Source organism: Ailuropoda melanoleuca, chromosome 10, assembly GCF_002007445.2.
Source record: "Ailuropoda melanoleuca isolate Jingjing chromosome 10, ASM200744v2, whole genome shotgun sequence".
Lineage (NCBI taxonomy): Eukaryota > Metazoa > Chordata > Mammalia > Carnivora > Ursidae > Ailuropoda > Ailuropoda melanoleuca.
This window is the reverse complement of record NC_048227.1, coordinates 5,557,079-5,584,432: the sequence shown is the minus strand read 5'-3', so window position 1 is coordinate 5,584,432 and position 27,354 is coordinate 5,557,079. Positions and strand designations below refer to the sequence as shown.

Here is a 27,354-nt window from a genome sequence, read left to right as displayed (position 1 = left end):
CGGAGCACTTGCCAGTGGAGCGAGTCCTTTTAAATTCAGAATCCTAATTTCACAACGCAAGCCACAAGCCCCGTCCCGTTTCTCATCCTCGGACACCACTGTGTGTTCGCGAACCGACCCCCCTCCGTGTCCTCCAGGGCAGGCCCTTCTGCCTCGTCTGCTCTGCCCGGATGGAGGTGGCCAAGCTGGGGCGGGGGGAGGCCTCCGTCCTGCCCGCCGCCTCCCCCTCTGCACACACAGGCCACCTGGCAGCAGCCCTGGACGGGGGAACTGAGTTGAAAGGGACTGGATTCCCAGGCAGGTTTCATACCGTCAGAGTCGGGACCAGCCTTCCTTGTCACCATCACAGGAGATGCGCATGTGGGTTCGGACCCCAAGTTCCAAGCTGAGACCCCTCCCAGGCGTCGTCACCAGAAAGCCTCTCTGAGCACGGCCCCTGCCGGCCCGGAGGGCTGGGTCCCCGAGGGGCTGAGGGAACACCTCACAGAAACAAACACTTCCACACACATGAGGAATGACACATCCCTTTTATAAAATATTTATTCTAAAAAAATCACACTGTACAAATTTAGATAGAACATTCTCAATGCTCATATTTATAAAAATGTGAACATAACAGACTGGAGTGAACAAACTTTTGTGGCTGTTTTCTTTTTAAATTAGGAAGGAAAAAAGTGTTTTTCCAGGTACAGTGATAGTAAATGTCTTGAAGGCGCCCGAAGAGCCAGCCGATGAAAAGCGTAACATTCACCTGCCCGCTCCCAGAGCGCGTGTTCTCCCAGTGGATCCGAATCCTGACGCGTAGGAACGGCAAGCCCCCGGGGCGAAGGCGGCCATGCTGATCCGTGCCAGCCGCTCAGTGAGATCCCAGAGCCGGTTCCAGACAGCATAAAAGTTTGTGCTTCGAGAAAAGCCAGCACGACTCGTTCATAATTTCCTGTTTCTCTAACAAAGTGGGTTTCCGTACACTTGTTACGAAGATCTGTACAAAAGCACAAAGCTCCTGGGAGGTGTTACTTCTGAGTTAAAAATGAACAATACAGAGCCGTCTTCTACGGTTCAAGCTGCACGTTCACACGGAGGGAGGAACACGATAAAAAAGAATTCACAAAGAAATTCCAGACCGGGGAATCCCGGTTTCGTAAAAGGGAACTGCAGAAGCTCGGACATTTCCGCTCTGCCCTTGCTGACCGCCTGGCCCCCGTCCCAGGCAGGCAGCCCGCCTCGAGCCACACTTCCCGCTCCTGCACACCAGCTCTCGGGGTAACGGCAGCCCAGCGACACTGCGGACCCCGCAGCAGGTACGGGGCACAGGCGGAGAGGAGCTCGGCAGCCGGCGGGCGCGGGGCCCAGTGGCGCTTCACGTTCCGGGCGAGTTCACAGCCACGGGTGCCAGGCGGGGTCCATGCGGCACAGGTTGTCCAGGCTGTTGGCGGCAGCCACCAGCGTGTTCACTTTGCTCTCCCCGCCTTCGAACTGGGCCAGGTTGTGCAGGCGGGTCATGATGGCCGTGACTGCTTTCTGCACCAGGGAGACCAGCTGCTGGCTGTCCATGTTCTCGGGCTGCCCCGCGGCCGAGAGCGGAGAGGACGTGTCCTCCTGCGTTTTTTTGTGCCAAGCGATGATCTCGTCCCGAAGCACCGTCTTCAGGATGCCATCCACCTGCGCGGAGAGAAGGAGACGGTGCTGGTTTAACCAAGCGTGACCCGGAGGGGCAGCTTCCTTACGGGGCTGGGCCCGACCTCGGCGAGCCACAGCACCCGGGGCCTCGTTAGTGCGCCAGGGAAGCCGCCTGGGGGCGAGCAGTGGCCAAAGGCACAGCATTTTGGTCTGGTCTGAGCCAGCACGCACGTGTACAATGGCACCTGCTGCTGTTACACGGCTTCCTGGTGCCGATCGTCTGTTTCCCTCCACGCATCTGAGCACCTGTCGCAGGCCTGTTCCCTGCACTGCAGCCAAGAGTGAATAAAACAAACACCAACAGTCCCTTGCCCTTATGGGGCTTGGGTCCTAACAAAGAAATGCCCGGCATGCCCTGTGGTGATGGGCACTGTGCAGAAAACAGCAGGCGAGGCGGGCTTGGAGGGAGTTCGCAGGGGGCAGGGCCTGGTGACAAGGTCACACCTGGACTGAGACAGGAAGGAATCAAGGAAGGAATCAAGGAATCAAGGAATCAAGGACGCATGTGGCTGTCACACGACCTGTTTCTCGGGCCAAGGAGAGCCACCCCGGGCCTCTGTGCGGCCATAGCAGACTCTGGGTTTAGTCCCAGCTCCACCACTTCTCGCCTGGGTCACCTTGGGAGAGTCACTTAGCCCTCTGTGCCTCAATTTCCCCATTTATATACCGGGCATAGTAGCAGAGACTCCCAAATGCATTTTTAGAAGAGATTCCCATACAAAATGGTCTACGTGGTAGCCAACTTAGGGACATTCTCTACATTTACACTGCTAAGAAATTTGGGTCCAGAGTTTGGAGACAGCCCGATTCCTTCCCATCTATACTGCACTGTCTACACAAAGAGTAACACACGGTGTTACCCAAGTTGTAACAGGCCTTTGAAATATGGGGAGCCTTCTTCGTTCTTTTTAAAGTTTTCAAACAGATGCCATTCTAAGGACCGCCCTATGACTGTTTCCAGAAGTGTAACATTTCCATCTATTGGGACTTCCTATTTTCGAGCCTGATGTCCCAGGTTAGTGACCGTGACCTCGCTGCATCAGAGCACAGGCTGCTCCCTGACCGAGAAATCTCAGGGCTGTTTTTACTCATGTTCATACTTGTGTTTTCCCCAAGAAGCACTCCCCACTGATGGACATGTGCAACCGAGCACTGAAAAGCCACAAGACGTGCACAATGTGAAGTCTGTGCTCACAGTTAAGCATTTCGCTAATCATTTAAAAACCGTTCCAAGTAAACACTTTTGGAAAGCAACTGGTATCTGAAGGCCTCTCGAGACACAAACTGCTCATCAGTGGAAAAAAAGGGAAAAAAAAAGTACAAGTGGTCTCTCAAGTTAAAAGCAAAATAACTTGTGTTCAGTCCCCAGTTGTGGGGAGAGAATTACTCTGGTGGTGAAGACAGGCTTGGAGTCAGCGTGAACCGGATTTGAATCCTGGTCTGCCCTCCCCAGCGGCATGAGCTCTGACAGCCGCCTGCCTTCCCTGCCCTGTCACGGGGACAGAGCCGTCCCACAGCTTCCCCTGGCCAACGGCGTCCATCGCACCTGCCACCGCCGGGGCCTCAGGGTGTGCCTTGCACGTCACAGTCCTTTGGGCCCCTTAACCACAGCACTAGGAAGACAGGTGCCATCCTGCAGACAACACTTCCACCCTTTTATTTTTAAGTAATGTCTACACCCAATGTGGGACTTGAACTCACCACCTGGAGATCAAGAGTCGCACGCTCTGCTCACTGAGCCAGCCAGGCACCCCTCTTCTGCCCTTTCATAGCAGAAGGATTTACATAAATGCACAATGGAAGGCAGCTACGAAACCAAGTGAAGAAAACCGACGAGCAACACTGATGGCTGGGAAAATCCTCCAACAGAGGCTTCCAAGTCCTTTGCGTAAAACTGGTCCCTCAACATCCTAAAGGCTTTTAGACAGCAAAAATTTTGAAATGCTTCTTCCAAAATGAAGAAACTTGAATTGCACAGCAACAATGAGCTTTCTGCCACCCTCCTAGCAGGCCAGCAGCCCACAAGGCCGCACGGTGTACGAGTGACCCCCCGTCCCGCGTGTGCGCGCGCACGAGCCATCGTGGCCTACCTTGAAGTTGGGCTGGGCGAAACACCGGGCGACAGCGATCATGGAGGCCGTCAATGGGCCGGAGACGCCGATGGTGGTCAGAAATTCGGAAATGTTGGGGGTGAGACGGAAAGGGACGGGACGGTTGGCATCTAAGTCTCCAGTTGCGTCGTTTATATCAAATCGAAAGTAGGCCACATTCAGTTTGCCAGTGTCCTGAACACCAGAAAGAGACGTTCTCAGAACTTACATAGCACACTGCAGATGCTGAAGGACAGGCCCTGCCCGGGGACACCCAGTTACCTGAGCGATCTGTAACATCTCGGGGTTGAGTCTATTTAAATGCAAGACAAATTCTGCAAAGCCAATCAGCGCGAGCTGGATGGTGAACATCTTCCGGAACGTCCAGTAGTCCGTGGCGTTGGGGAACGTGTGCAGAGCCCACTCTTTGAGCATGCTGCGTGGCACCATGTTACTCTGAACTTCCTTGAGGATGTCTCGAAGGACCTGAAACGATATATCGCTCCATGATAGCTTCCCTCGAATTCACTTGTTTGGTTTTTTTTTTTCAAAAGGAAAACTCTCAAATTGTATTTTCATACTTACTTGGCACTGACAGAGTGAATTCTGTTGACAAATACATATGTGATGTCGTTCGACTAAACACGGGGATGTCAGTTTCCCTCTAGGGCTCACGTCGTACGCTTGAAGCAACAACAGAGCCATCTGAATAAAGGCCTTAGCTGCATGGCGTGTGGTATCCGTCTTACTAAGAATTTAGGTAAAATCCGAACACTATAACTTGTTAACTACAGAATATACTAGACCAGTTAACAGAACAAACGAATTGTTGGAATCCAACACTGCATACCTAAGACTATTAAAAACGAAAGTTTTATAAACTGTTTCTCAAAGCAGAGCAAATGTTACACAACACTTTAAGCTGAATTTTGTGCTGGAAGACTCATAAGACTATTTCTAACACCACAAATTCAAAGACGGTCTCAATAAAAAGTTTACTAGAGTTAATTTAGTTTTTGTTAGACCAAATGGTAAAGGTACAAGGTCTATTCTGGGCTAAGTTCCAACCATAAGCTCTGAGTAGCCACTAGAATGCAGGCTCTAAGTAACCAAGAACCACACAGACCATCACGAACACTAGTACAAATCATAAAAATAAACTTAAAAAAAAAAACCCCACTTTTATATCATATAAAGTTTGGAAAATTTTTTAAATTCTGGAAAAAAGGCTTACAACAATCTGCGTTGCTTTTATTCAAGGAAGAAAGGCTGAATCTTAGTGACTGTGAGCTCTGTACCAGTTTAATTATCCTATTCCCATACTCTTTTACCCACCTCCACACTGGCCTTGAAAACCAACAGCTTTGCAACCACGGCAGCTGTAGAAACCAGCAGCCTAAGAGCCACTGGCCAGGGAAAATGGGTTCAGTGAGCCCCCCAAAACCTTATCTCCAGGGAATTATCACTATTTGTCTTGTCTGGCAGCTTCCTGAAATAAGCCCCATTCACTGGGCTTGTATCTGACGGAATTCAGAGTTCAGTGAGGAGCATCCTACGTCAACTGAAGAGCCTTTGCTGAAAACAATCAGTGACAACCATTTAACGCTGCAGACGCCCACCGCAGTGATACCAGCAGGAGCACAAAGGATGATGGCAAACAAGAGGAAGAGCTAGGGAATGAGATGCCCACCGGAGGCTTTGAAAAGCTTCAACATATTCCTAAGAATCTAGAAGACCACTTGTATGCTCACAAGAAACCTCAGAAAGCCCTATGCTCTCACATCTGTTGACCTTGAGACTATATTACCATGAAGTGCAAGCTAAGGCAGAGATGTAAATTACTTGGACATGTCGAAGGCATTTCTCCCCTCTCCCCAACACACAGAGGCCCTCAAAAAGGGGGAAGGCTTATTGATTCAAGGCATGTGAGAAAATCTCTGTCAAATCATGAGCTAGCTAAGCAGAGATTTCAATGGCTGCACATGGCAAAAGACTTTACAAATTAGTCCAGGAAAATCACTAAACAAACAGCAACAATAACAAGCCTTGGCGGAAAGGATCGGATTTCTAGAATTGCCACATATACCCAGTTTTCAACAAAAAATCAAGACAACATAGCCAATACACAGGAAATAAAGTGACATCACCTGCAGCCAAGGATATACAAAGAATTCTTAGAATCAATAATAAAAAGACAAATCATATAATTTAAAAATGAGCAAAGGACTTAAATAGACATTTCTCCAAATAAAATATGCAAACAGCTACTTAGCACAGAAAAGCTGCTCAATATCACTTGTTATCAACCAAATGAATGAGGACTATAACCAAAAAGACAGAATAACTATTGGCAAGAATGCAGAGAAAAGAGAACCCTTATACACTGCAATCACCTGGGAAAAGTTTGGCAGTTCATGTTAAACATAAAACTGACCATGTGACCCATCAATTCTACTCTGAGCCACATGTCCAAGAGAAATGAAAACATACGTCCATATAGAAACATACACACAAGTATTCACAGTCATTAGCACAGACTGTAAGTCAGAAAGTAATAATTATCAAAAAGTCCACCGACTGACAAACAGATAAACGTGGGATAGTCACACAAGGGAATATTAACGAATAAAAAGGAACAAACTACTGATACATGCCACAAAATGGATAAATCACGGAAACATTAAGTGAAAGCCAGCCACAAAAGAGCACATACTGTATGATTCCTTTCATAGGATAATGAAGAATAAGCATGTTCACGAGACCAAAAGATTAGTCGTTTCCAATGTCAGGGGGCACAGAGGAAAAGGGAGTGGTAGTAATGGGTGTGAGGCTTCTTTTTTGGGTGATGAAATGTTTTTTTTCTTTTTTTCCCAAGATTTTTTATTTATTTGACAGAGATAGAGACAGCCAGCGAGAGGGGGAACACAAGCAGGGGGAGTGGGAGAGGAAGAAGCAGGCTCATAGCAGAGGAGCCTGATGGTGGGGCTCGATCCCACAACGCTGGGATCACGCCCTGAGCCAAAGGCAGACGCTTAACCGCTGTGCCACCCAGGCACCCCCCCCTTTTTTTTTTAAGTAAGCTCCATGCTCGATGTGGGGCTTGAACTCATGACCCTGAGATCAAGAGTCGCATGCTCTACTGACTGAACCAGTCAGGTGCCCCTGGGGTGATGAAATGTATATAGAGTAGTGGTGACGACTGCACAACTCTGAATATGCTGAGAATGCTGAATTGTACATTTCATTTACAGTACTGGGGGCTGGGGTACAGAAGGAGAGAGAATCTTAAGCAGGCTCCTCGCCCAGCACGGAGCCTGATGCAGGGCTTGATCTCTCAACCCTGAGATCATGACCTGAGCCGAAACCAAGAGTTGGATGCTTACCCGACTGAGCCACTCAGGGACCCCTGAATCATACAATTTAAAGAGCGAATTTTCTGGCAAGTAAATGATATCTCAATAAAGGTATTAAAAAACATCAAAGGATGAAGAAGCAGAGTTGGTACAAGTTCGGGTAGAAGAATAAGAAGGGGCCACGACAGCCTGTTCTGTACTGCTGTCAGCATCTCCAGCTGGCCCAGCAGGACACCACGTGGTCTCTAAGCTGAACCGACCATCACCTTCACGAGTCACGCAGCCGATTATAAAACACGAGGAGATCCTCGTATCGGCAAATATTTGCAAATGGAGGTCATCCAGTTTCTACACCGTCAAAGGCAAATGCAGCCTTACGAATACAATCCATTCATCTCCCACAGACACCTCAGAACTGTCCTTGGTCACAGAGTGACCAGGCAGTGACCTGTGACCTGAGGAAGCCCTGACGCCGATTCCCAAGGGAGGCCGCAAGCTCTGTCCACAGAGGCCGGTCACAACAGAGGAATTCCAGTCAGTCTGCTGCACGAAGGTGCACCAGACCGCAAGGCCGGACTGCCTCAGCCCTGCCTGTGCCCCGAGCACTGCCCAGGTGGGTGAGATGAGCACCCTGTGGGCTCCATCTTGCTAGAAACAAAGTCTCCCAGGTTCCAAACTAACTGAAATACTGCCGTGAGGATCCCTGAGTGTTTTCAGCTGTGAGACTAATGAAGGTGGTGGGTCATCTAGCTCAGAGACTGTGTGCAGAGCCGCTGGGCCAGCTGGACATGGAAGGATGGAGGCAAGGTCACAGCCTCCAGCTCCACGGTCTCTCTCCTAGAACCTGTGAGGCCCTCTCAGGAGGCACAGGAAGGACCACAGTGGCGTCTGCGGAGCAGGCCAGGAAAGCTGCCTCTGGGTGATGCACACAGTCCCATACAAAACCTCCTCATCCAGACCCCACGCCTTCTCCCTCCTTTCTGCCAAAGGCAGGAATCTACAGGCAGAGAGGGCCCTTCGTCCACCTGATGCGGCCAGAGCCGTCCGGGCCTCCTGCGGTCCCCACTGTGCTCCCTCCCAAGGCAACCGAAACAGCTGGGCATGACGCGTTTCAGGGCTCACCACTTTTTGTATTTTAGAAAATACGTACAGTACCCAGACTGTGTGTTACCTAATGGCCCAGCAGCAAAGCAGATGAATGTGAATATTAAATGGATAAATAGCCTCATGTCCCTTAGATCAAATCTGGTTGCCAAATGACTTTGCATAGTTATTTTGCAGCAAATGTCATTTCATTAGGGTCCATGGTGGCCTAGTTTCTTCCACCTCACAAGTCCAAGGAGGAAAAAAGGTACCTCTCAGCTGCCCGCGACTTGTCTACGCACACACGGCATGGAAGCACCGCCACAGAGCGCGGCAGCTCATGCTTCCGGCCGCCCCGATTCGGTACCTGGTGGCTGGCTTGGGTCCCGCGCGCCTGCACCGTGGCCAGTCTGTCGTAGTACCGGGAGATGGGGTTGTCGTGCTCGATGCCCTTCTTGGCACAGCGCTGCTTGTAGATCTCCACGAGGGAAAGAGAAGAGGGGTTGTCCTCCACGAGGCGCATCTGTGGGGACACCGCCACCACTCGCGGCACTGAGGACAAAGAAGGACATGGGAGCAGACTGAGAACACACCCGGGCAACGCTGGACTCCACTCCCAGGGACGTCCCGGGAGTAGCTCACTCAGCCCTTCGTGAGCAGAGGAAGGGGGTGGAGCTGGAAGTCACACACCGCGTCCTAACTCAACTTGAAGCCCAACCTCCTAGGTGACGGGGCCTGAGCTGCCATCACCTTGTGATTAAGACACAGGTGAACAGAAATTCTTTAGAAAGCAATCCTCGAAAATAAAAACTAGAGACTCTGCCAGCAGTTCACTCTGCAGAGGCCCTCCTCCACAGGGTTCTATCAGCAGAGTTCAAGCTTCCCACTCACTCCAAGGCGCCCTTCGAGGGTGGTTACGTTAACCTGTCTTCTAGCGTCAGGATGGCGGGCCCCATCTTGGGGAAATGAAGCAAACACTCCAGTCCTTTTCTGTGTTCTTTGGTTCAGCTACGGGCAGCTCCCAGAGCTAATCTGATCACTCGAGCCAGTTACTTCGTGGAGCTGGACTGAGAGGGAGACTCACTGGGACCCGGATGCACCCCGATGACCACTCTTGCACTGGAGACGTCATCTAAGAAGCAATTCACCTCACAAGGTGATACCCTCCACTGGGACTGCACTCGACCAGAAGGTGCCGGGCCTGCCCGCCCCGGAGCCAGACAGCCCGCACCCATATCCCAAGCCTGTTTTCCTGGTGATGTGACCTCGGAAACGGTCACTGGACTTCTATGAACTTCCATTTCTTCATCCATAAATGAGAGTATAGTATGTACCCCACTGGGTTGCTGGTAGACTAAATAATACTGTAAGAATATCAGATCAAGGTAATATTACTAAGACTCTTTTGTTTTTTTTTTAAAGTAAGCTCTATGCCCAAGTGGGGCTTGAACTCACGATTCCGAGATTAAGAGTCATGTGCTCTACTGAGCCAGCCAGGTGTCCCGATGACATTTTGTTGAAGACGTTTTGTAGAGAGCTGAGAAATTTCCAGAAGATAGCAAAGAAGGTAGCACTATCAAGTTTATCCAGCATGGGGTCAAGCAGCAAGCTGCCCAGACGTTGCTGAGTGGTCCAGCGGCAGCTGTGACCCTTTGCCGCACCAGCCTGTCCCTAGGCCACTGTGACCGCCTGCACCCGCACTGGGTGTCAGTGTGGTGTGTGCACGCGCACGCACACACACACATGCTTCTGACTTCTAATGAGCCCAGAGTGAATTCGGCCTAATGTTCGTGAAAGCACAACTACTGGCTTGCTGCCATGGCTTCAATCTATCAAGAAATTCCACAGTGACTCAAGGGCACCTATTTGAACTGTCGTTTGATGCTGACCAAGAGTTTGTTTCTTCGGAAAAAAGCCAAGAACCATCTATCACCCCCAGACGTGATCCACACTATAGATCACATTAAATACATGTTAACATGCATCCGGTTTTCCACAGACTTGTTTCTGTGATCTACTTCTTACTTTGGGGATATTGAACTCAAGGGTAAGAGATTTTAGGTCAAAACGGGTTGGATTCTTAGTGGTCAGAAGAAAGTTCCATATGGGACTAGATAACATTCATTGCCATGGGCTCCTAACCTCAGAGATTAGATGCTAAAATGTTTTAACTGGTTCTCTTCTCTGAATGGGATGACAGGCAGCTCACCTCTGCCCCTGCCACAGACAGAAAGGGGTCACTCACGAACCAGCCGCGAGTTGGCACGGAAAGACCTTACTGAGAGGCTGCTGGTTGCCGCGTGACCAAGATTTCTGTGGCCTTCACAGGGCTTCTCAGCTCCCTTGTGCTGCCTTTCCCCTGGGATGGCACGTGCCGGCCATGGCCACTCGGTGCAGCGTGGGCTCCAGGAGTCGTTCAGAGACCTCCCGCAAATACCTCACAACACACCCTGCACTCAGCCCCCGTTTCACCAGAGCAGGGACGGGTTCCCGGGCGGGGAGAAACAGCAGTGGGACAAGCCACGGCACCCCCTTTGCCGAACAAATAATCATCAGACACTTGCTGTGCAGTGCGGAGCCTCAAGGCTGGGGAGCGGCTTCTTCTGGGAGCAGGGCCCTCGTTCCAGAACCCTCCCGGCTTGGCATGCTTCAGGGCCCTCTCGGCTCCCAGGAGATGGCGCGCGTGAAAACCACAGAGGCTGATGGGAGCGGCTGCGCACCCGAGGGCGCCCCTCGTACCTGTGAAGAATAAGTGCCTCTTGGTGGTCTCCTTCCTCTTCTCCAGACAGGGGTTCAGCAGGCGGAGCAGCTGCAGCACGCGCTCCTCTCGCCGGGACTCCGTCAGGCAGGCGTCGTTCATGACGAGGTACGGGTAGATCTTGCCGTTGTGGCCGCGGATGTAGAGTCTCCGGGCCGCGGTGTTGTGCTTCTGCACGATCTCCACCCTGGGCATGAACCTAGCCAAGCAGGCACACAGTGAGACGCCGGCTCCCCGGGGCCTCAGCTTCCAGTCCAATGGGAACTTTATAAGAACGGCGTCCAGAGCTGTCGCGCCAAGACAGACCCCTGCAGGCACGGCCGTCACTCTGACGGCACAGGAACGGTGCGACCCTCTTTTACAACGCGGGGAAGACCCCGTGGCAGAGGGAAAATGCAGCAAGAGAAGAGGACGCTGTAGCTTGAAAACCATCAGCCACGGGGTCCCGCCTCAGGACCTCACGGTGAGCTGCTGACTGNGGGGGGGGGGGGGGGGGGGAGGGGTCAGAACATCGGGAGCGGGACTGTCAGGCATGAGGGCCACGGGGAGCAGGTGCCCCAGGAGCAAGTGTGAGGACTACACACCCTCGCCATCACCTCCCTCCCGTGGGCCAGCGAGCAGGGAGGGCTGGCCAGAAGGGGAGGCACATCTGGGGGACCAGAGGCCCGATTCTGGATGCACGAGAAAGCAGACTTCTGAGTCTGATTATGACCATTTGTTACAGCACTTCTGACATTTACAATAAGCTAGAACACCTACTCTTAGTAAGTTTTACAGCTGTCCGAGTCTCTCTTGAATACCGAGCTTTAAGAGTTTTAGGGACTGGGTAACTTTCTAGTCTGTCCAGTTCCCTGCGGATTCAGAAGAGGTTCTCCCACGGCAGGCCCGCCTGGAGTGGTGTGTGTTAGTGACCGACAGCCACGCCGGGCTCACTCACCGAGCAATCTTGATGTAATAATGGGTCGGCTTGGGCATCAGAAACTCCCCTGGAATTTCTACTTCAGCTGTCTGTGCCGAGAAGTTGCTTAAAAACCGGCACTTTTCTTCTATGAGGAAGAACTTTGGAAGCTGCTTGGTTTTAGCCTCCAGGATTTTGATCCACTTTTTCAACTTAGAAATAAGATTATGAAGCTTCATGGATCCTGGCACACTGAAGTCAAAATCTTCAAAATAAAATATAATTAAAAACAGTTTTAATCATCTGGGCCATCTGGAATTCACTAAAAAATCATGCTTAAGAGCCTCCCAGGTAGGAAACAGGCACGTTTTATTTTATATCTAATCCAGAGCAAAGAGCATCTTAGCCCCTGTCACTCTTTAAAGTGTAAGTTGAAGCCAGAGTGACTTCTCTGCTGACCCCAAGACTGGAGGAGGGAAGGGATGAACTGCCAACAAGAAGCCTCACCCCCAGTCACCACAGGTCCTGCGGGGCCCTCCGAGGGGCACAGGAGCCCACCGGCCAGCCCTGAAGGTCACCGCCCACCGGCAGCCCCGCCTGAGAGCAAGTGTCCCACTGAGGAACCACGGCCCTGTGCCAAAAGTCAACACAGTAACTAACCTGAGGCTAAAGGAGAAAAAAACCAACCCCGGCGAATACTAAATTATAAATCAGTTCATCAGAAGAAATTAAGGCAGGAAATCGAAGTGACAAAAATGGAAAACATGCCCTTTTCATTTAAGCCATTAAAAAACCCCTGACTGCTGTATATCTCAGATTTTACTGAGACGTGATATTAAAAGGTCAATGAAACTGAAAAGCCCTTCTTTAAAAAAGTGCCAGTCCCACACAGATGAGCACCAGGGAGAAGGGGCTCTGGGTTACTCTAACTTGCCAGAGCCCGAAGGTCAGGTTAAGTCGAACCATCTCCATCATAAATGGACCCCACGGGAGCCACCGTCCTCTCACTGACAAGGGCCGGGACCTGTGGCGGGGCCTCGGCAGATGCTCTTCTGCTGAGTCAGGCTGCGTGGGGAGAGCGGGGTGCAGATTCCTGTCCTCTGTCCTCACTGCCTCCTCCCCACCGCCCCCTGCTGGGCTGCAGCCAACCGCAGAGAAAGTGATGGCGGGTCAACAACGTGAATGTAGACCCAGGGGCTGGTGAAGGCCCCATCAATGCCTACACAGGGGCCCAGAGGGGCTACGGCCAGCAGAACACCAGCCCAACCTCAGAAGCGCTGCAACCAAGGGACTCAACTGTCTGTCAGCCCAGACACCCTGTGTCAGCCCTATGGCCACACCCGCCTCTGCCCTGAATCCCTAACTCCCGGCCACCCATAACCCATTCTTCACCTCCATCCTGACGTCATTTTACAAACGTTTCCAAAGAACGAACCACGCAGCAGGTATCCTTTCGAGACTGGCTTTCTGTACTCAGCATCATCGGAGGCTCCTCCCACTCGCTGTATCAATGGCTAATTCCATTTTGTTTATCTTACTCAGGTACGGATATGGCACACTGCTCATCCGTCCTCAGTCTGGTGCTTTTGCAGATAAAACACCTGCCACGTTCGTGTCCAAGTTCCTGCATGTGAGTCCTCGCCCCCTGGGATGAATGTGCTGTACTGTCTTTGGACTTTCCTCCACCTCCTTACTGGGCTGAGAGTGAGCAGCCAACACAGGTGATGCTGTCCGCGGACGGAGGTGGGGGAACTCTCCTCCGCTGTGTGGAGAACATGGCGCTCAAACACAGAGCTGGTCCTTCCCGGGAACGGAGGAGCAGGGGGGCTGTGGGGCTCTGAGTTACGTACGAAATGCCCATGCTTGGAAGAGGGTCAGAGCCTCCTAACGGTCTGCCTTCGAGTTTCAGCTTTTGTATTTTTTTGCAACAAAATCCAAATGACTTGTCTCACTATGAATTCTCTAGTTCAGACTACATTTAATTCAATGAGCTCACATTTTAAGATAAAGACATACTGAATATATCATTTCCCTTGAGTAAAATAGGATCATTTCCACAAAATTCATCTCAGACTTTTCCTTTTTCAGGGAATAGTGACTGACCACATCATGTGAAGCTCACAAAGAAAAAAAATCTAAGACGATGGAAGCGCTTCAGTGGAAAAGGTGTGAAGGGCTCATATTTTATTGTTCAAAGAGCATCTTCTTCAAGGTGTGGGTGCAACCTGACCTTAAGGCAAGTCCAGCGTTACCTTCAATGCCCCACTCACAGCACAAGGAGAGGAAACCCGGGGCCCTGGGGCTGCCGGGAATGACAGCAGGACCCGCTGTATCGCACATGGCTCAAGAGAGTCATGGCGGAGGCTGCAAAGCATCCTTTGCGATTAGTGGGATCAATATTTTCTTTTACAACCTCGGTTTCAACCTCGTCTACACAGTACATATTTCTAGCTGTGTTCTCTGCGATACGAGTTCTTAAAAGATAACTTTAAACAACTAACAACGTAAACCATTATTCTATGGCTTCGTGTACCAGTGAAGAAAGAATGTTCTGGAGACAGTTATAAAAATAGTAATTAAACTAAAATGCTTCTTCTAGCTGGGAAATTGAGCAGATAAATCTTGTTTCCCATGATGATCACTCAGGGGTTGACATGCAAGACACAAAGGCCTGCAGAAGTTCCCCAAGTGGCTAGAGGGATGCTCTGAGACCTGGTGCTCGCCTGGGCCAGACGACAGGCAGGTCAGCGGGGTGGCGGTGCGACACGGGTGGCAGGACTGCCTGCAGCCCAGGGGACACAGTCGGTCGGCCTGTCTGTGCACTTGCTGCGGGAACCAGGGCCCCCATCTGGCAGGTGAAGACAGGCCAAAGCAGACTCGACTAGTCTGCCACTGATCACGCAGAACTGGGGCCAGGGTTCACGCTCTTGGGGCCTCAGAAAATGTACGAAGCCAAACCAGGGACCAGTAATGATAATACAATCTCCTTGTCTTTCTGCCACCTGAATCCACAGGTTTGAACTCTACTTGTCACCTTGAGCCCTGTACTTTGAGCCTGCCTCACCTCCCACTGTTTGGTTTTCCCGCAAAACCCAAGTGGAGGGAGGGATGGGGAGGTGGGTTCAGCCTGAAACCCTCCTTTTCCTAACACCCTCCATCCCCTCACGTGGAGCCTGGCTCCACACCTTAACCCTCCCCCAGAGAGAAGGCTGCAGAAAGTCACGGTGGCCTCGTGATCTGAGTCCCCATTTTAAACAGATTACAGCAAGCTGGCCAGGACCGTGCTCACGAAAACGAAGAAATAACAACTAGCTGATTGTTAAAGACAGAGGAAGAAAAGCGAGTGGAACCTTCTCTAGGTACTGGAAGGGACTCACCGGTTGTGAACTGGCCCTTCAGCTTCTGGAAGACGGGGTCCTGGGCGGTAGCCTGTGCCCGCCTGGCTAGAGACTCGGAGGCCGCGCTGGAGAACATGGTCGAGACGTTGGACACGTTCTCTAGGCCCACCCCGAATGTGCTCACCAACTTCTTGACGAAATTTAGAGTGTGGGGGGTGATTTTGGCATCAGACACGGCTCCGCTTTTCTCAAACGCAACGGAGTAACATTTTGCCAGGCCCTGCTGGAGCTGCCTGAGAACCTGGCGGGGAGAGACCCGAGACAAATCACACAGCGGCTCTCAAGTCCGGCAGCTAACCGAGCACATCCCCACCTCCCGGCACATAGTAAGCACAAAATCAGGGAGGACAGCACAGAGCCAACCCGTGCACGCCACACAGTCAGCTGTTTTTAAAAAACATGAGGACTGGGGCGCCTGGGTGGTGCAGTCGTTGGGCGTCTGCCTTCAGCTCGGGGCGTGATCCTGGCGTTATGGTATCGAGCCCCACATCAGGCTCCTCCGCTATGAGCCTGCTTCTTCCTCTCCCACTCCCCCTGCTTGTGTTCCCTCTCTCGCTAGCTGTCTCTATCTCTGTCAAATAAATAAATAAATAAAATCTTAAGAAACAAAACAAAACAAAACATGAAGACTAAGTGTCCTGAACATTAAAACAAAACAAAACACTTTCACTTTTTGGGGCACACACCTGCCCTTCTGTTGATCAACCACGGGAAACCCCTTCTATGCAGACAGCTCTGAAGTCACTGTCACGTGTGCGCACGCACACAGAAGTAAGCGACAAGATGGCCTCTTGGCCACCGAGATAAACATCTAGATAGTAGGGCCTCATCCCTTAGTCATCGGCTTATGCAAACACCACTACGGGGAGGGCCTGGCGGCTCTGGAGTCACCTACACCCACGGCCGCTGCTGGCTAACTGGTATTCGGTGGTAGTTAATTACGGTGCTCACAGACGTGAGCACAGGAAGCACGTGAAGGCCAGAACCAGCTTCCTCAATTTCATCTTCTTCGTCAGGTGTATCCTGCTTCAAACAGCTGGGGCTACAACAGTAGCAGACAGGAGCGATCTGCTCGCCACGGTTCAGCTGGACAAGACACAACACATACACGGCCGGGAGCTAATCTGAGGGAAGACAGCCCACCGCATTCGGACGACAGGTTCCCTCCACCTACCTCTTCATGCCAGTTTTCTCTGAACCAGACCATCTGATCGACGATGCCTTCCAGGGAAGACAGAAGGGTGGGGTGGAGCTCTCGCTGCATGTGCATGATTCGGCTGCAGCGCCACATTGGTGCTGTTGCTCTTATGGGCCCTGGATCTGATGCAGAATGGGACTGGTTACCCACTGAACTTGGCTGCTGCTGTCCAGAATCTGAGAGTAACACACACAACGCCAATGTCAGCGCAGAACTGGCCCGATGCGAGAGCTCGGAGCTCTAGAGGACCCATCGGCCGAAGGAACGCTGGTTCCTGCAGGCGTGTTAACACATCACGAGCCCGGTTCCCCAGGGACCGTGGGAGCCGCCCCGGCTCTAAGGAGACGTGTGCTGAGGGGCTCGGGCACGTGACTGACTGCCTACGACCTGGCCTCAGACATTTCAGTGAAAAGCACAAAGGGTCATGCAGAGACAGAGAGAGCGATAGAGAGAGTGAGCGCGTGCAAACAGCTGTGTGCTACGTGGTGGACTGAGGTGAGGGGGCACGAGTATTCACTGTCCTCTCCTTTCTAACTTACTGTAAACTTGAGCATTTTTTAAACATTAGGAAAAATATTTCACAATACATTCTTTGCAGAGAGCTCAGAGAATCTAAAAGTAATTAATGAGCAGATTTACATTTTTCAATCTAGGAAAGCCAAATCACAGTGTAAAAAAGGCTTTTTTGAAAAATAGTCACGTGGGGTATGAGAAGCATGCTATAGAATCCAAATGCCCACTTGTCTAGCTTTGGCTCACTCAGAATAAAAACACCGTAACTTTCAAAGGACCCAAACACCTATCGACCTAGTAGACCCGTGAGGCCAGAGATGGAACGTGCTGCGCAGTCTCCCGACCAGCCCAGCGGCAGGGGATGTGAGCACGCCCAATGGATCAGGTCACCTCCTTAGAGTCTCTGGCCTCGCAGCATGAACACCTGGGTGTTAAAAACGGCCTGACGCAGACGATGCTTTAACGGTTTACAAGGTACCATGTATAGTGGGCAATGGAGACCATTGGTCAGTTACTTCTTACATACGAGGACTATTCAGTACAGATTAAAACTCTTCTATTTGAGTGAATCTGATTTCTATGCTGATTCTTCTGACAACTGATGAAATTAGGAACTAAATGACATACATAGTAATTGACATTTATGCTGCTTACCAGGATGTATTATTAAACTTTATAATTCTCTAGAGCTAAAAATTTCATGCATTTTTCCTACTTATGGACCAAAACACTCCGGTAAACCAACACCCTATTAAATCACAACCTTGGAGAACCATCGACTTTCTTCAGAGATCAGGCTTTGCCTCCCAGCCCCACAGTGTCCTCTCACTGGCTAAAGGCAGGCCGAGGGCAGGACAGTGTCCACAGCCGTCTGGACATGGCATGCCCCCACAGACTGGGCCCTGCACGGTCTGGCCAGCCAGCCCCGCCTGACACATACCGCTCTTGTAGCGTTCCCGCTGCTCGATTTTCAGGGTCAGGTACAGGGTCCGGATGGGAAAGTAGACCGCCTGGGGATACACGCGTCCCACCTGGTCAGAGACATGGGGTGTAAAGAGCGCTGCTCACCACTGGGCTTCTAGAGGACGACGCTTTGTAGGGAAAGTAACTGTTGCCACTTGTAAATGGGCTGGGGTCTCCATGTGAACCAAGGAGGCAAATACTGCGCCACGGGGCTCATCCACGAGCCTGGATTAAACAGCTCAAATACCTAGTTTACATCTTAAAGAACCGAGAAAGACCAACAAGGTGCACTCCACCAGTTCTGCCTGGGGGACTGCTAATGACAGAGAAACCACATTTGCCTTTGATTCGGTAAATCTGAGGACAAAACGCATTGCTCCCTGGACCGTACTCATGCGTAACGGGAAAAGACAAAATGACACTAGTCAGTCTTTCTATTAAGCACCACGCACTGGGAACCGGAAACCGATTCTGACGATTAGGTTCACTAGTGAGTATCTTCATGTAACCGCAGCAAGGAGGACAATGGAAATTTTTGGTTTAAGGTAGTCTTACCAAAGTGGGGCTTTATGGCTTCTTCAAAAGGCCTGAATAGCTACTCTGATGTTACTCAGAGCCTTCAAATGCACCTATGAAAGAAGCCAGGAATGGCATCTGGCTCTGCCACGGGACACAGGGTAGCCGGCTAACACGCGTTACGAGATGTCTGCTGAATGACGATTCTACCACACAGACCGAATCCACATCCCGGCACAGAAACTCCAGGCAAAACGCCAGTACCCAGGCCCATCACTGCAGCCTCTTGAGGGGAAAAATAAAACCACTTCTGGGTACAACATGGATGCTGTATCCAATATAAAGAGCAAAGTAAGCTGGACAGACAGACTGCTGAGCGGCATGTCCCCAAATGCTTGGTCAGGATGCTTTTCATTCATGAGCAGTCAGTCACAGGGCTCACTTTATAAAAAGAAACACAGGCACTGTATGTGACACAGAACGGTCTCCCAATTCCCACCATCAGGGTCCTTCCTCTACCCATTGGGCTTCTCACATGGAGGGCAAACCTGAAATCCTCTCAAATCATGGTCATGAAAGCTTTCCTGTGACCCCAGTGTGTGCACGTCCCCATCTCCATCTCCATCCCCAGGGCCTACAACTTTCACCCTGAACAACTGCACGAGGGGTGAGGGGTGACAACCACCACAGTTACTAGGACTTCAATCCGAAGGGAAGCTCTGAAGAGCTTCGGCCCTGGCGAGGGGAAATCGGCTACAAAGTGTCAATCAGATCCACCTGTCACCAATTCGGAGTGTTTGCTAGTAGTTTTAAAAGAACACCTGTTTTACTCGCATCTTTATGTGGCAACACAGGCAAACAAAGAAATTGGCATTTTAATACTCTAACGAGCTAGCGGATTATTTCATTCCAATCACTTAAGCGTGAAGCCTGAATGTGTATACCTTCCTACACGTGAAACGATGCAATCTTCTTGTGAACAAAGAGACCCCGTGACTCCCACCTGGCTAATAAGGTTCAGCAGCAGCTTTCCCTCGGAGCCGACCAGGCAGGTGAGCAGCTGCGGGATCCAGGCCAGCCACTGGATGGGCGGCACGCCAATGCAGTACTTGTCAACGGCATCTGCGAGAGTATTTTTGTCGTCATCAAAGCTCAAAAGCCACAGCACCTAAGATAGAAGGAAAATCCCGGAGGTGGATGAAAATTCTGAGGCCCTTCATCAAGTGACTCTTCCCCAACATTAAAACAACATACAGAATAGCCTTGCTGGCAATCTGGAAAAAGACGTACAAAAGGGCCAACATTATCGCTAAACTCACTGGACACACCGTACAGACAGATGCAACCCCAAATGTGAACACGGTTCTTACCTAGAAGAGGCATTACTGTCATCACTAACTGACCCAAGTAGTGACCCAAGGGCCTGTCAACCTAATTCACACTTAACGACCTCACCAAGACAAAATGGACCTTTGCTAAAAATCTCTGATGAACACCGCCCTGGAATGAGGTGGCCAAGGATGTCTGAAACAAGCACATCGAGGAGGAGGCAAATTCAGGGTCAAATATTAGGGAGCTTCCCTGTGTCATCATAGCTGGTGTGTGTTTCTAGAGTCGGCTTTAAATGCTAGGTGCTGAGGCTCAGTCCACATCTGGACATGAAGGGATTCTAAGAAATCTAATCCTTTAATGGGACAAAACAGGAAAGCAGAGCAACTTATTCCTAAGTTTTCTGCAATCATTAATTCTGGGTTTTATTTATGTGTTTCTTCAGACAGGAGAGAGGGAGCAACTCTGAAGAAGGAATCTCAGAGTCAAGCAGTCACCTCTGGGCAGGTGCATGTCAGCCGCCGGCCCTGCCCCCTGCGCTGGTGACCTGGGGTCAAGAACTCCAGCGAGTGTGACCACACCCTGCACATGTGCAGAAATCCTGTGATCCCATGTCACCTGCGACTAGTGCTGAGCAGCTCTGGGACTGTGGGCACCTCCCCTGCAGGTGAGAGGGGAGACTCTAGCAGGTGTCTGGTGGGTAAGTTCTCCGGGCAGCCTCCTCATTGGTCTGCAGGAATCTCTGTCCAGGGTGAGGTCCCACAGAGGACACTGGACTGAGTCCCAGGACCGACTCCAGGCACAGTTTTGCTGCTTCAAAGTCCTGGGACCCCAAGTATGTCAGGTCTCTGTTTTCTTACCTTTCAAATGGAACTATGATAGATACCGTGAAGAGTGATGGGAACAGACCGGGCAGGCATGAAATGATGCCTCACCCCCCAGCACGGATCGGCAAAGAGCTGCCTTCTCGTGCAAACATGAAGGCTACCAGACGGTCTTTGGTGAAAACGGGTTCTTTTGGTCTCACCTTGGCTAAGTACTTCCTTGACTTGCTCTCATTCTGATGCCGGCATGCGTGCAGGTAACACGTAATGGCAGACACGCCCAGGTGTAGCTGCCGCTCCTTCACGAAGATGTTCTCCAGGTAATCGCCCCACATGGCCCACGCTTTCACCAGCACATCATGCATTTGCACAGCTGCAGAAAACGCTTTGTTGGCTTCCTCAGATCTGTGAGGAGACAAAAGCAAAATGTAATTTTTTTTTTTTGGTGAAATTCACATAACATAAAATCAACTACTTAAAATGAATAATTCAGTGACATTTAGTACGTTCAAAATGTCATGCAACTGCTACTCTATCGGGTGCCAAAATACTGCCATCATCCCCAAAGTGAACCCCATACCATGAGCAGTCACTCTCCACCTCCCCCAGCCTCCAGTCCCTGGGGACCACCAACCTGCTTTCTGGCTCGACGGACTGACCTCATCTGCGTATCTCACAGAAGTGGAATCATATATTATGTGACCTGTTTTCGAGGTTCACCCGTGCTGTAGCAGGCGTGACCATTCCATTCCTTTTTACGTCTGATGCTGTTCCATTGTATAACTACACCAGGTTTTGTTTATCTATTCATTTGAGCTGTTTTGACAGTCTGGCTATTGAGGACAGTGCTGCTACAAATAGTCGTGAGCGAGAACCTGCCTGAGCACCCGTTTTCAACTCTCCTGGGTATACACCTAAGCGTGGAGCTCCTGGGCCACAGGATAATTCTGTGTTTAATTTTTTCAGGAGCTCATGAACTATTTTCCACACTGGCTGTTTACCACATTACTATCTGCAAATCAGAGATATTTTTACATCTTCCAACCATGTACAGGACATAAGAGAACTAGATACTCATATCCCTCGTGATTATAAATCCAAACCAAATCCAGCAGCATGTGAAAAGGATTATACACCATGACCAAGAGGGATTTATCAAAGCAATACAAGGCGGTGGGTCAACATACAAAAAAAATCAACCCTCGTGATGCATCACATTAGTAGAATGAAAAAGAAAAACGATCATCTCAGTTGGTGCAAGAAAAGCATTTGATGAAATCCAACACCCTTTCATGATAAACACACCCAACTAGCTAGGTACAGAAGGGAACTATGTTAACATAATAAAGGTCATACAGGAAAAGCCCACAGGTAACATCTTATTCAATGGTGAAGGACTAGAAGGTTTTCCTCCGCAAACACAAAGAAGGGAAGAACTTTGACTAATTCTACTGAACTTACTACCAGAAGTCCTAGGTAGGAGCAACTAGGCAAGAAAAAAAGTAAAGGCATCCAGGTTGGAAAGAAGACGTACAACTATCTCTACTTGCAGATGACATAATTTTATATACAGAAAACCCTAAAGATCACACACAAAACAGAGCAAATACACATTTGGCAACGTTGAAGATATAAGAGCGATATATAAAATTCAGTTGTATTTCTATACCTTAGCAATGGAAAATCTGGAAATAAAATTAGGAAAACAATTTATAATAACATCAAGAAGAATAAAACATTTAAAAATACATTTAGCATAAGAAATACAAGACTTATACACTAAAAACTACAAAACACTGTTAAATTAAACAAAGATAAACATCTTATGTTCATGAAATGGAAGAGTTAATACTGTTAGGATGGAAATACTCGCCAAATTAACCTACAACATTCAACGCAATCACTCCAATTCCAACTGCCTCTTTTGCAGAAATGAATAACCTGAAACTCATGCACAAATGTCAGGGATTCCAGGGGCGCCTGGGTGGCACAGCGGTTAAGCGTCTGCCTTCGGCTCAGGGCGTGATCTCGGCGTTATGGGATCGAGCCACGTCAGGCTCCTCCACTAGGAGCCTGCTTCTTCCTCTCCCACTCCCCCTGCTTGTGTTCCCTCTCTCGCTGCCTGTCTCTATCTCTGTCAAATAAATAAATAAATAAAANAAAAAAAAAAAAAAAAAAAAAAAGAAAGAAATGTCAGGGATTCCAAACAGCCAAAACAATCCCGAAAAACAATAAAGTTGAAGAAGGCTTCCCAATTTCAAACCTTACTGCAAAGCAACAGTAAGCGACACACTGTGGCCCCATCAAAACGATTGATGTACATCAGCAGAATAGGGCTAAGCGTCCAGAAACAAACCTTTACTTTTCTGCTCAGCTAACTCTCCAAAAGGCTGCGAAGGCCCTTCTATGGGGAAGGAAGTCTTTTCGACAACTGGTGCTGGGACAGAGTCTACGCACATGCAAAAGAATGTATCTGGACCACTATCTCCTGCCACATACAAAAATTAACTCAAAATGGTTAAAGACCTGATTGTAAGAACTAAACTTAAGACTCTTTGAAGAAATCATAGGAGTAAATCTTGTGACCTTGTGTTAGGCGATGGCGTTGGCTACGACACTATAAGTACCAGATATACCCAACTTCAAAATGAGCAGCTTTGTGCGTTAAGAGTGCGGTCAAGAAAGTGAGAAGACAGCCTGCAGGAAAGTATGAAAATGTGTGCAATCATATACCTCAGAGATACATCCAAACGTCTAAGAATTAGAGCCGAATGATAAAAAGCCAAATAATCCAACTAAGAAACGGGCAAAGTAACCGAACACACGCTGCTGTCAAGAAGACACGCACATGGCATAGAAAAGACACTCAACATCACGAATCACCAGGAAAATGACAATCCAAACAGCGGGGCCCCGCTTCATACTCACGAGCACAGCTACAGTCCGAAAAATGGAAAGTAAGAAATGCTGGCGAAGATGTGGAGAAGCTGGAAACCACACAAAGGCGCAGCCACTGTGGAAAACCACCTGGCAGTTTCTCGACAAGATGAAGAAGTACCACATGACCCAGCAATTTCACCCCTACGTATATAGCCAAGGCTCCCACAAAACCCTGTACATGAACGTTCATAGCAACATGACTCACAGTAGTCACACGGGGAAACGGTCCAAATGTTCACTGACTGTTGAGTGGGTAAATCAGATCTACGGACACACTGGGGAGTATTCTTCACCCACAAAGAGGAACGAAGTCCTGCCACCTGCCACGGCACAGATGACCCGAGAACCCGATGCTGAGTGAAAGGAGCCAGGCGCAGAAGGCCACAGACCGTAGGATTCCATTTATTCGAAATGTTCAGAGTCGGCACATCACAGAGACAGAAAGTAGATGAGCAGCTGGCAGGCGACAAAGGAAGGGGACAATAGGGAGTGACCGCTAACAGGTATGTGGTTTCTTCTGGGGAAGGAAATGTTTCAGAACGAGTAGGTGGTGATGGCTGCACAACACTGAGGATGTCTAAAGCACACTCAACAATACACCTCCAAATGGTGTATTTTAGGTCATGTGAGTTTAAAGATAAAAAAGCCTTTTTATCTTGAGAAAAATCACTTCCTTATTTAAAATAACCTAAAAATGCAACCCCTTTTATTGAAAATGTGAAAAGTGGGCTTTAGAGCTCCACATAAAGCAATGAGCAGTATCATGTAAGCATATCTCATTTGTATACTTTTTACAAAATTTCATCTGATGTTCATTTCTCCAAAACACGGTTCTGTGACCTTTTTCTGAATGGGCCAGTCAGTAAATCGGTTTAGGCTTTATGGGCTGGACAATTTCTCTCACAACTACTCAACTCGGTGGTTGTCGTGTGAAAGGGCCAAAGGCCCCGTCAGTGGGGGTGGGTGTGTTCTAAGACCTCATTCACAGAAACCAGACGCCGGCTGGATTTGGTCTGCAGACCACAGCTGACTGACCCCCTGCTCTAAAACAGGAATTGTCTCCATAAAAGGAATCAAATCAACTCGGGTCCAAAATGTCATGCTGCAAAAATGGGGAAATGAATCTATGTCATCAGCAGCTCTGTGTTCATGCAAACTCATTTCTTAAAAGCGTTTTTAAGTACTACCCATCGAACTGGCTTATCCACCTGCTGTTACGTTACTATCCTCACAGAGACGGAGAGCCCCAAGTACCACACCTGCAGCTATCACCAAATCACACCGACCTCGAGCGGGGGCTGCACACTGACTTCAGCTTACAAATAACTATTTAAATAATCTGATGATTTTTTCTCCTTCTGTGTAACATACGTACTTGTTGATCTGAGCCAAGAACATTCCCTTCAGTGCGTAAAATTCGGCTGTCATCTCTTTTGTAAAGTATTTCAAGTTTGTAGATTCAATCACTTCAAGACCCTGTTTAAAAAAAAAAAGTAGGAAAAAATTCTTGAAATTTCTAGACAATGTTAAAACTGCATTAAAATATTTATCTAGGCAGTAAGTCCTGAAGGTCACTGACAAGGAAACTTGACGTTGACGGCTGACCTTGCTCACATGAACAGTTCTTGACAGACAAATGTACTTAAACTGAATCCCTAAAGGCCACGCTCAGTCCTGGATACCTTCAGGGTACTGTTTTCCAAAGCTTTCTATGTCTAGCTCGTTTCATTGTTTTTATTAATATTTCTCTGAACATCATCAAAATCTATTTTACACCCCCATAATCCTGCAGTTTTTAATTTTCTTTCCTTAAACATGTTCACCAATGACAGTGTAGAACAGAGACCATAAAATGTACTTCAAACACTCAAGTGGTTTCCTTTCCCTTTCCGGTGGGGAAGGGACTATTTCCCACGAACAATGCTGTGTTTATGGAAGTTCTGACCCTCTTCCCTACTATCTGCAACAGGAGTCTCCAAGGGGCACCCGTGCTCTGCTGGACCTCCTCAGCAGGAGGGCGGCTGCCGGCTCCCGTCGTCACTCTACCTGCATACACTCGTTTTTCCCCATGACTCCGGCCAGCTGGAGGTAGCATTTGACTTGCTGTCGAATCTTCTGGAAGCAATCCACGATAGGCACAGTTGGAATAGTATGAATGCGACTTAATATGTCCAGAGCTACGTTGACCAGTCCTTGTTTTCGGGCAATCTTCCCATACTGGATGATCGCCGACGCAGACGCGTGAACCCCAAGCATAGCGTTGTTGGAACTTGGGTCATGCTGAGAACTGTTTTCATAGGCAGTTACGATAGCTAGAGAGCAAAGAAAAGAGCTATCACTCCACGCCAAACATTTCTCAAAGTGTTCCACAATAAGACTGAAATAAAAAATGAAAAACACGCACACATGGCTCATGAAAACAGGAAGCTCTGTGATAAACCCTCATTACCTTTCCTTGGGTTTTACACCAGGAAGATATCTAATGCGAAAGTAAGAGTGAAAGAGCACAGACCACTGAGCTCAGCACGACTGCCGAGGCTATGACTAAATCAGGACGGCGGCTCTAAACAGATGCCCGGCAGGGTGAGGGGACGAGCAGAGAGGACCAGGAAAACCTGAGAAGGCTTCACACGGCCACCTTCCAGCAGCTCGTCCTCAGGGAAGGGGCGAGGGGAGGGCAGACGGCTTCCCAATGAACGCCATACCCCGGAGCTCAGATCCCACCGGCCTGCACCCCTAGCCCCAACTCTGTTCTAGCTGGAAGAGTGTTAACGGGTGGGGGGCATCTCCCCATCTTTTGCTGCCTTCCCCTTCACCCTTGCCAGACCAACCGCCACCTGCCAAACCTGCCAGAAAATAGAACATCTGATAAAAGAAAAAAAATACAACAAAACTGAGACATGGAACCAGAACATGGGGTGTCTGGGAAATTTACATGATGAATGCATGCCGGACCAGGTAGGTTTACCCTGGTAATGATGCTGCCGCCACATGAAGACGCTGCTCCAGTGCGACAAGTCGTCAGACACGATGGGCAGCCGGTTCCTCCACGTCTTCACCACCGTCTTCATGTCGTGCAGGCTGTTGTTCCTGCCCAGGTTGGTCGGCTGTAAGCCGGCGTTGATCTGCGCAGCTTCCTGAAGTTCAATGATCTGCTGGGCTGCCTGAACGGGACCAGCATAAGGGAGTCCCCGGTGAGCGCGACATTCAAAAGCAAACCAGGAACGCAAAGCAGAGTCCGTCAGCGATCCGGTGACCGTCAAGACGCCCCGACGCGCTCCCCAAAGGAAGCGCTCTCGCCTATAGACACCTCAATTCCACATTTCACTTACTCTTCACCCCACACTCTGCTCTTGTGACCCCCCCAACTTTTAAAAGTTCAGCTCTGTGGCTACTGTCAAGTAGGAGAGGGAGGACAGTGGTGCAGGCAGCACACCTTGCGAACGGGCAGCCCCCCAAACTCTCTCTCATTCCCTTTGCCACCACCTAAGTTGGGCTCTCCTACCGAGGGCTCAGATCACAACAGCCTGGCCCGCTTGCCCTCAGCATGCATTCCTTTTTATTGCTGAACACCAGTCTGCTGCCAGGATCCAGCACTTTTCATCAGCTGACGGCCATTTGGGCAGTTTCCACATTTTGGCCATTATGGACACTGCTGCTGTGAACATGGGTGTGCGTGAGTGCGTGTGAGTGCGTGCGTGTGTGTGTGTGTAGGATCGAAACTGCTGTCACATAGGAATCCTGTACCTTAGTATTTTGAGGAACTGCCAGACTGTTACCAGTCTATTTTACAATCCAACAATAATAAACG

General features: G+C 49.6%; 1 protein-coding gene across 15 annotated transcripts in view; it reads right to left on the bottom strand.

Moving 5' to 3' along the window:
• Positions 1-522: 522 nt before the first annotated feature.
• Positions 523-27,354, bottom strand: part of TRRAP (transformation/transcription domain associated protein) — a 108,910-nt gene continuing 82,078 nt past the window's right edge. For 9 of the 15 annotated variants that reach the window (XM_034669810.1, XM_034669815.1, XM_034669818.1 and 6 more), the window contains 14 exons: positions 26,479-26,707; positions 25,590-25,855; positions 24,919-25,019; positions 20,807-21,008; positions 19,454-19,618; positions 17,912-18,002; positions 16,435-16,634; positions 15,240-15,501; positions 11,902-12,127; positions 10,946-11,163; positions 8,574-8,758; positions 4,053-4,256; positions 3,771-3,965; positions 523-1,662 (listed from right to left, as the gene is read on the bottom strand). In XM_034669810.1, the coding sequence (XP_034525701.1) occupies positions 1,378-1,662; positions 3,771-3,965; positions 4,053-4,256; positions 8,574-8,758; positions 10,946-11,163; positions 11,902-12,127; positions 15,240-15,501; positions 16,435-16,634; positions 17,912-18,002; positions 19,454-19,618; positions 20,807-21,008; positions 24,919-25,019; positions 25,590-25,855; positions 26,479-26,707 (2,829 nt within the window). In that variant the 3' untranslated portion in view covers positions 523-1,377. The remainder of the gene's footprint in view (positions 1,663-3,770; positions 3,966-4,052; positions 4,257-8,573; positions 8,759-10,945; positions 11,164-11,901; positions 12,128-15,239; positions 15,502-16,434; positions 16,635-17,911; positions 18,003-19,453; positions 19,619-20,806; positions 21,009-24,918; positions 25,020-25,589; positions 25,856-26,478; positions 26,708-27,354) is intronic. The other 6 variants (XM_034669824.1, XM_034669823.1, XM_034669817.1 and 3 more) reach the window with 5 other exon arrangements.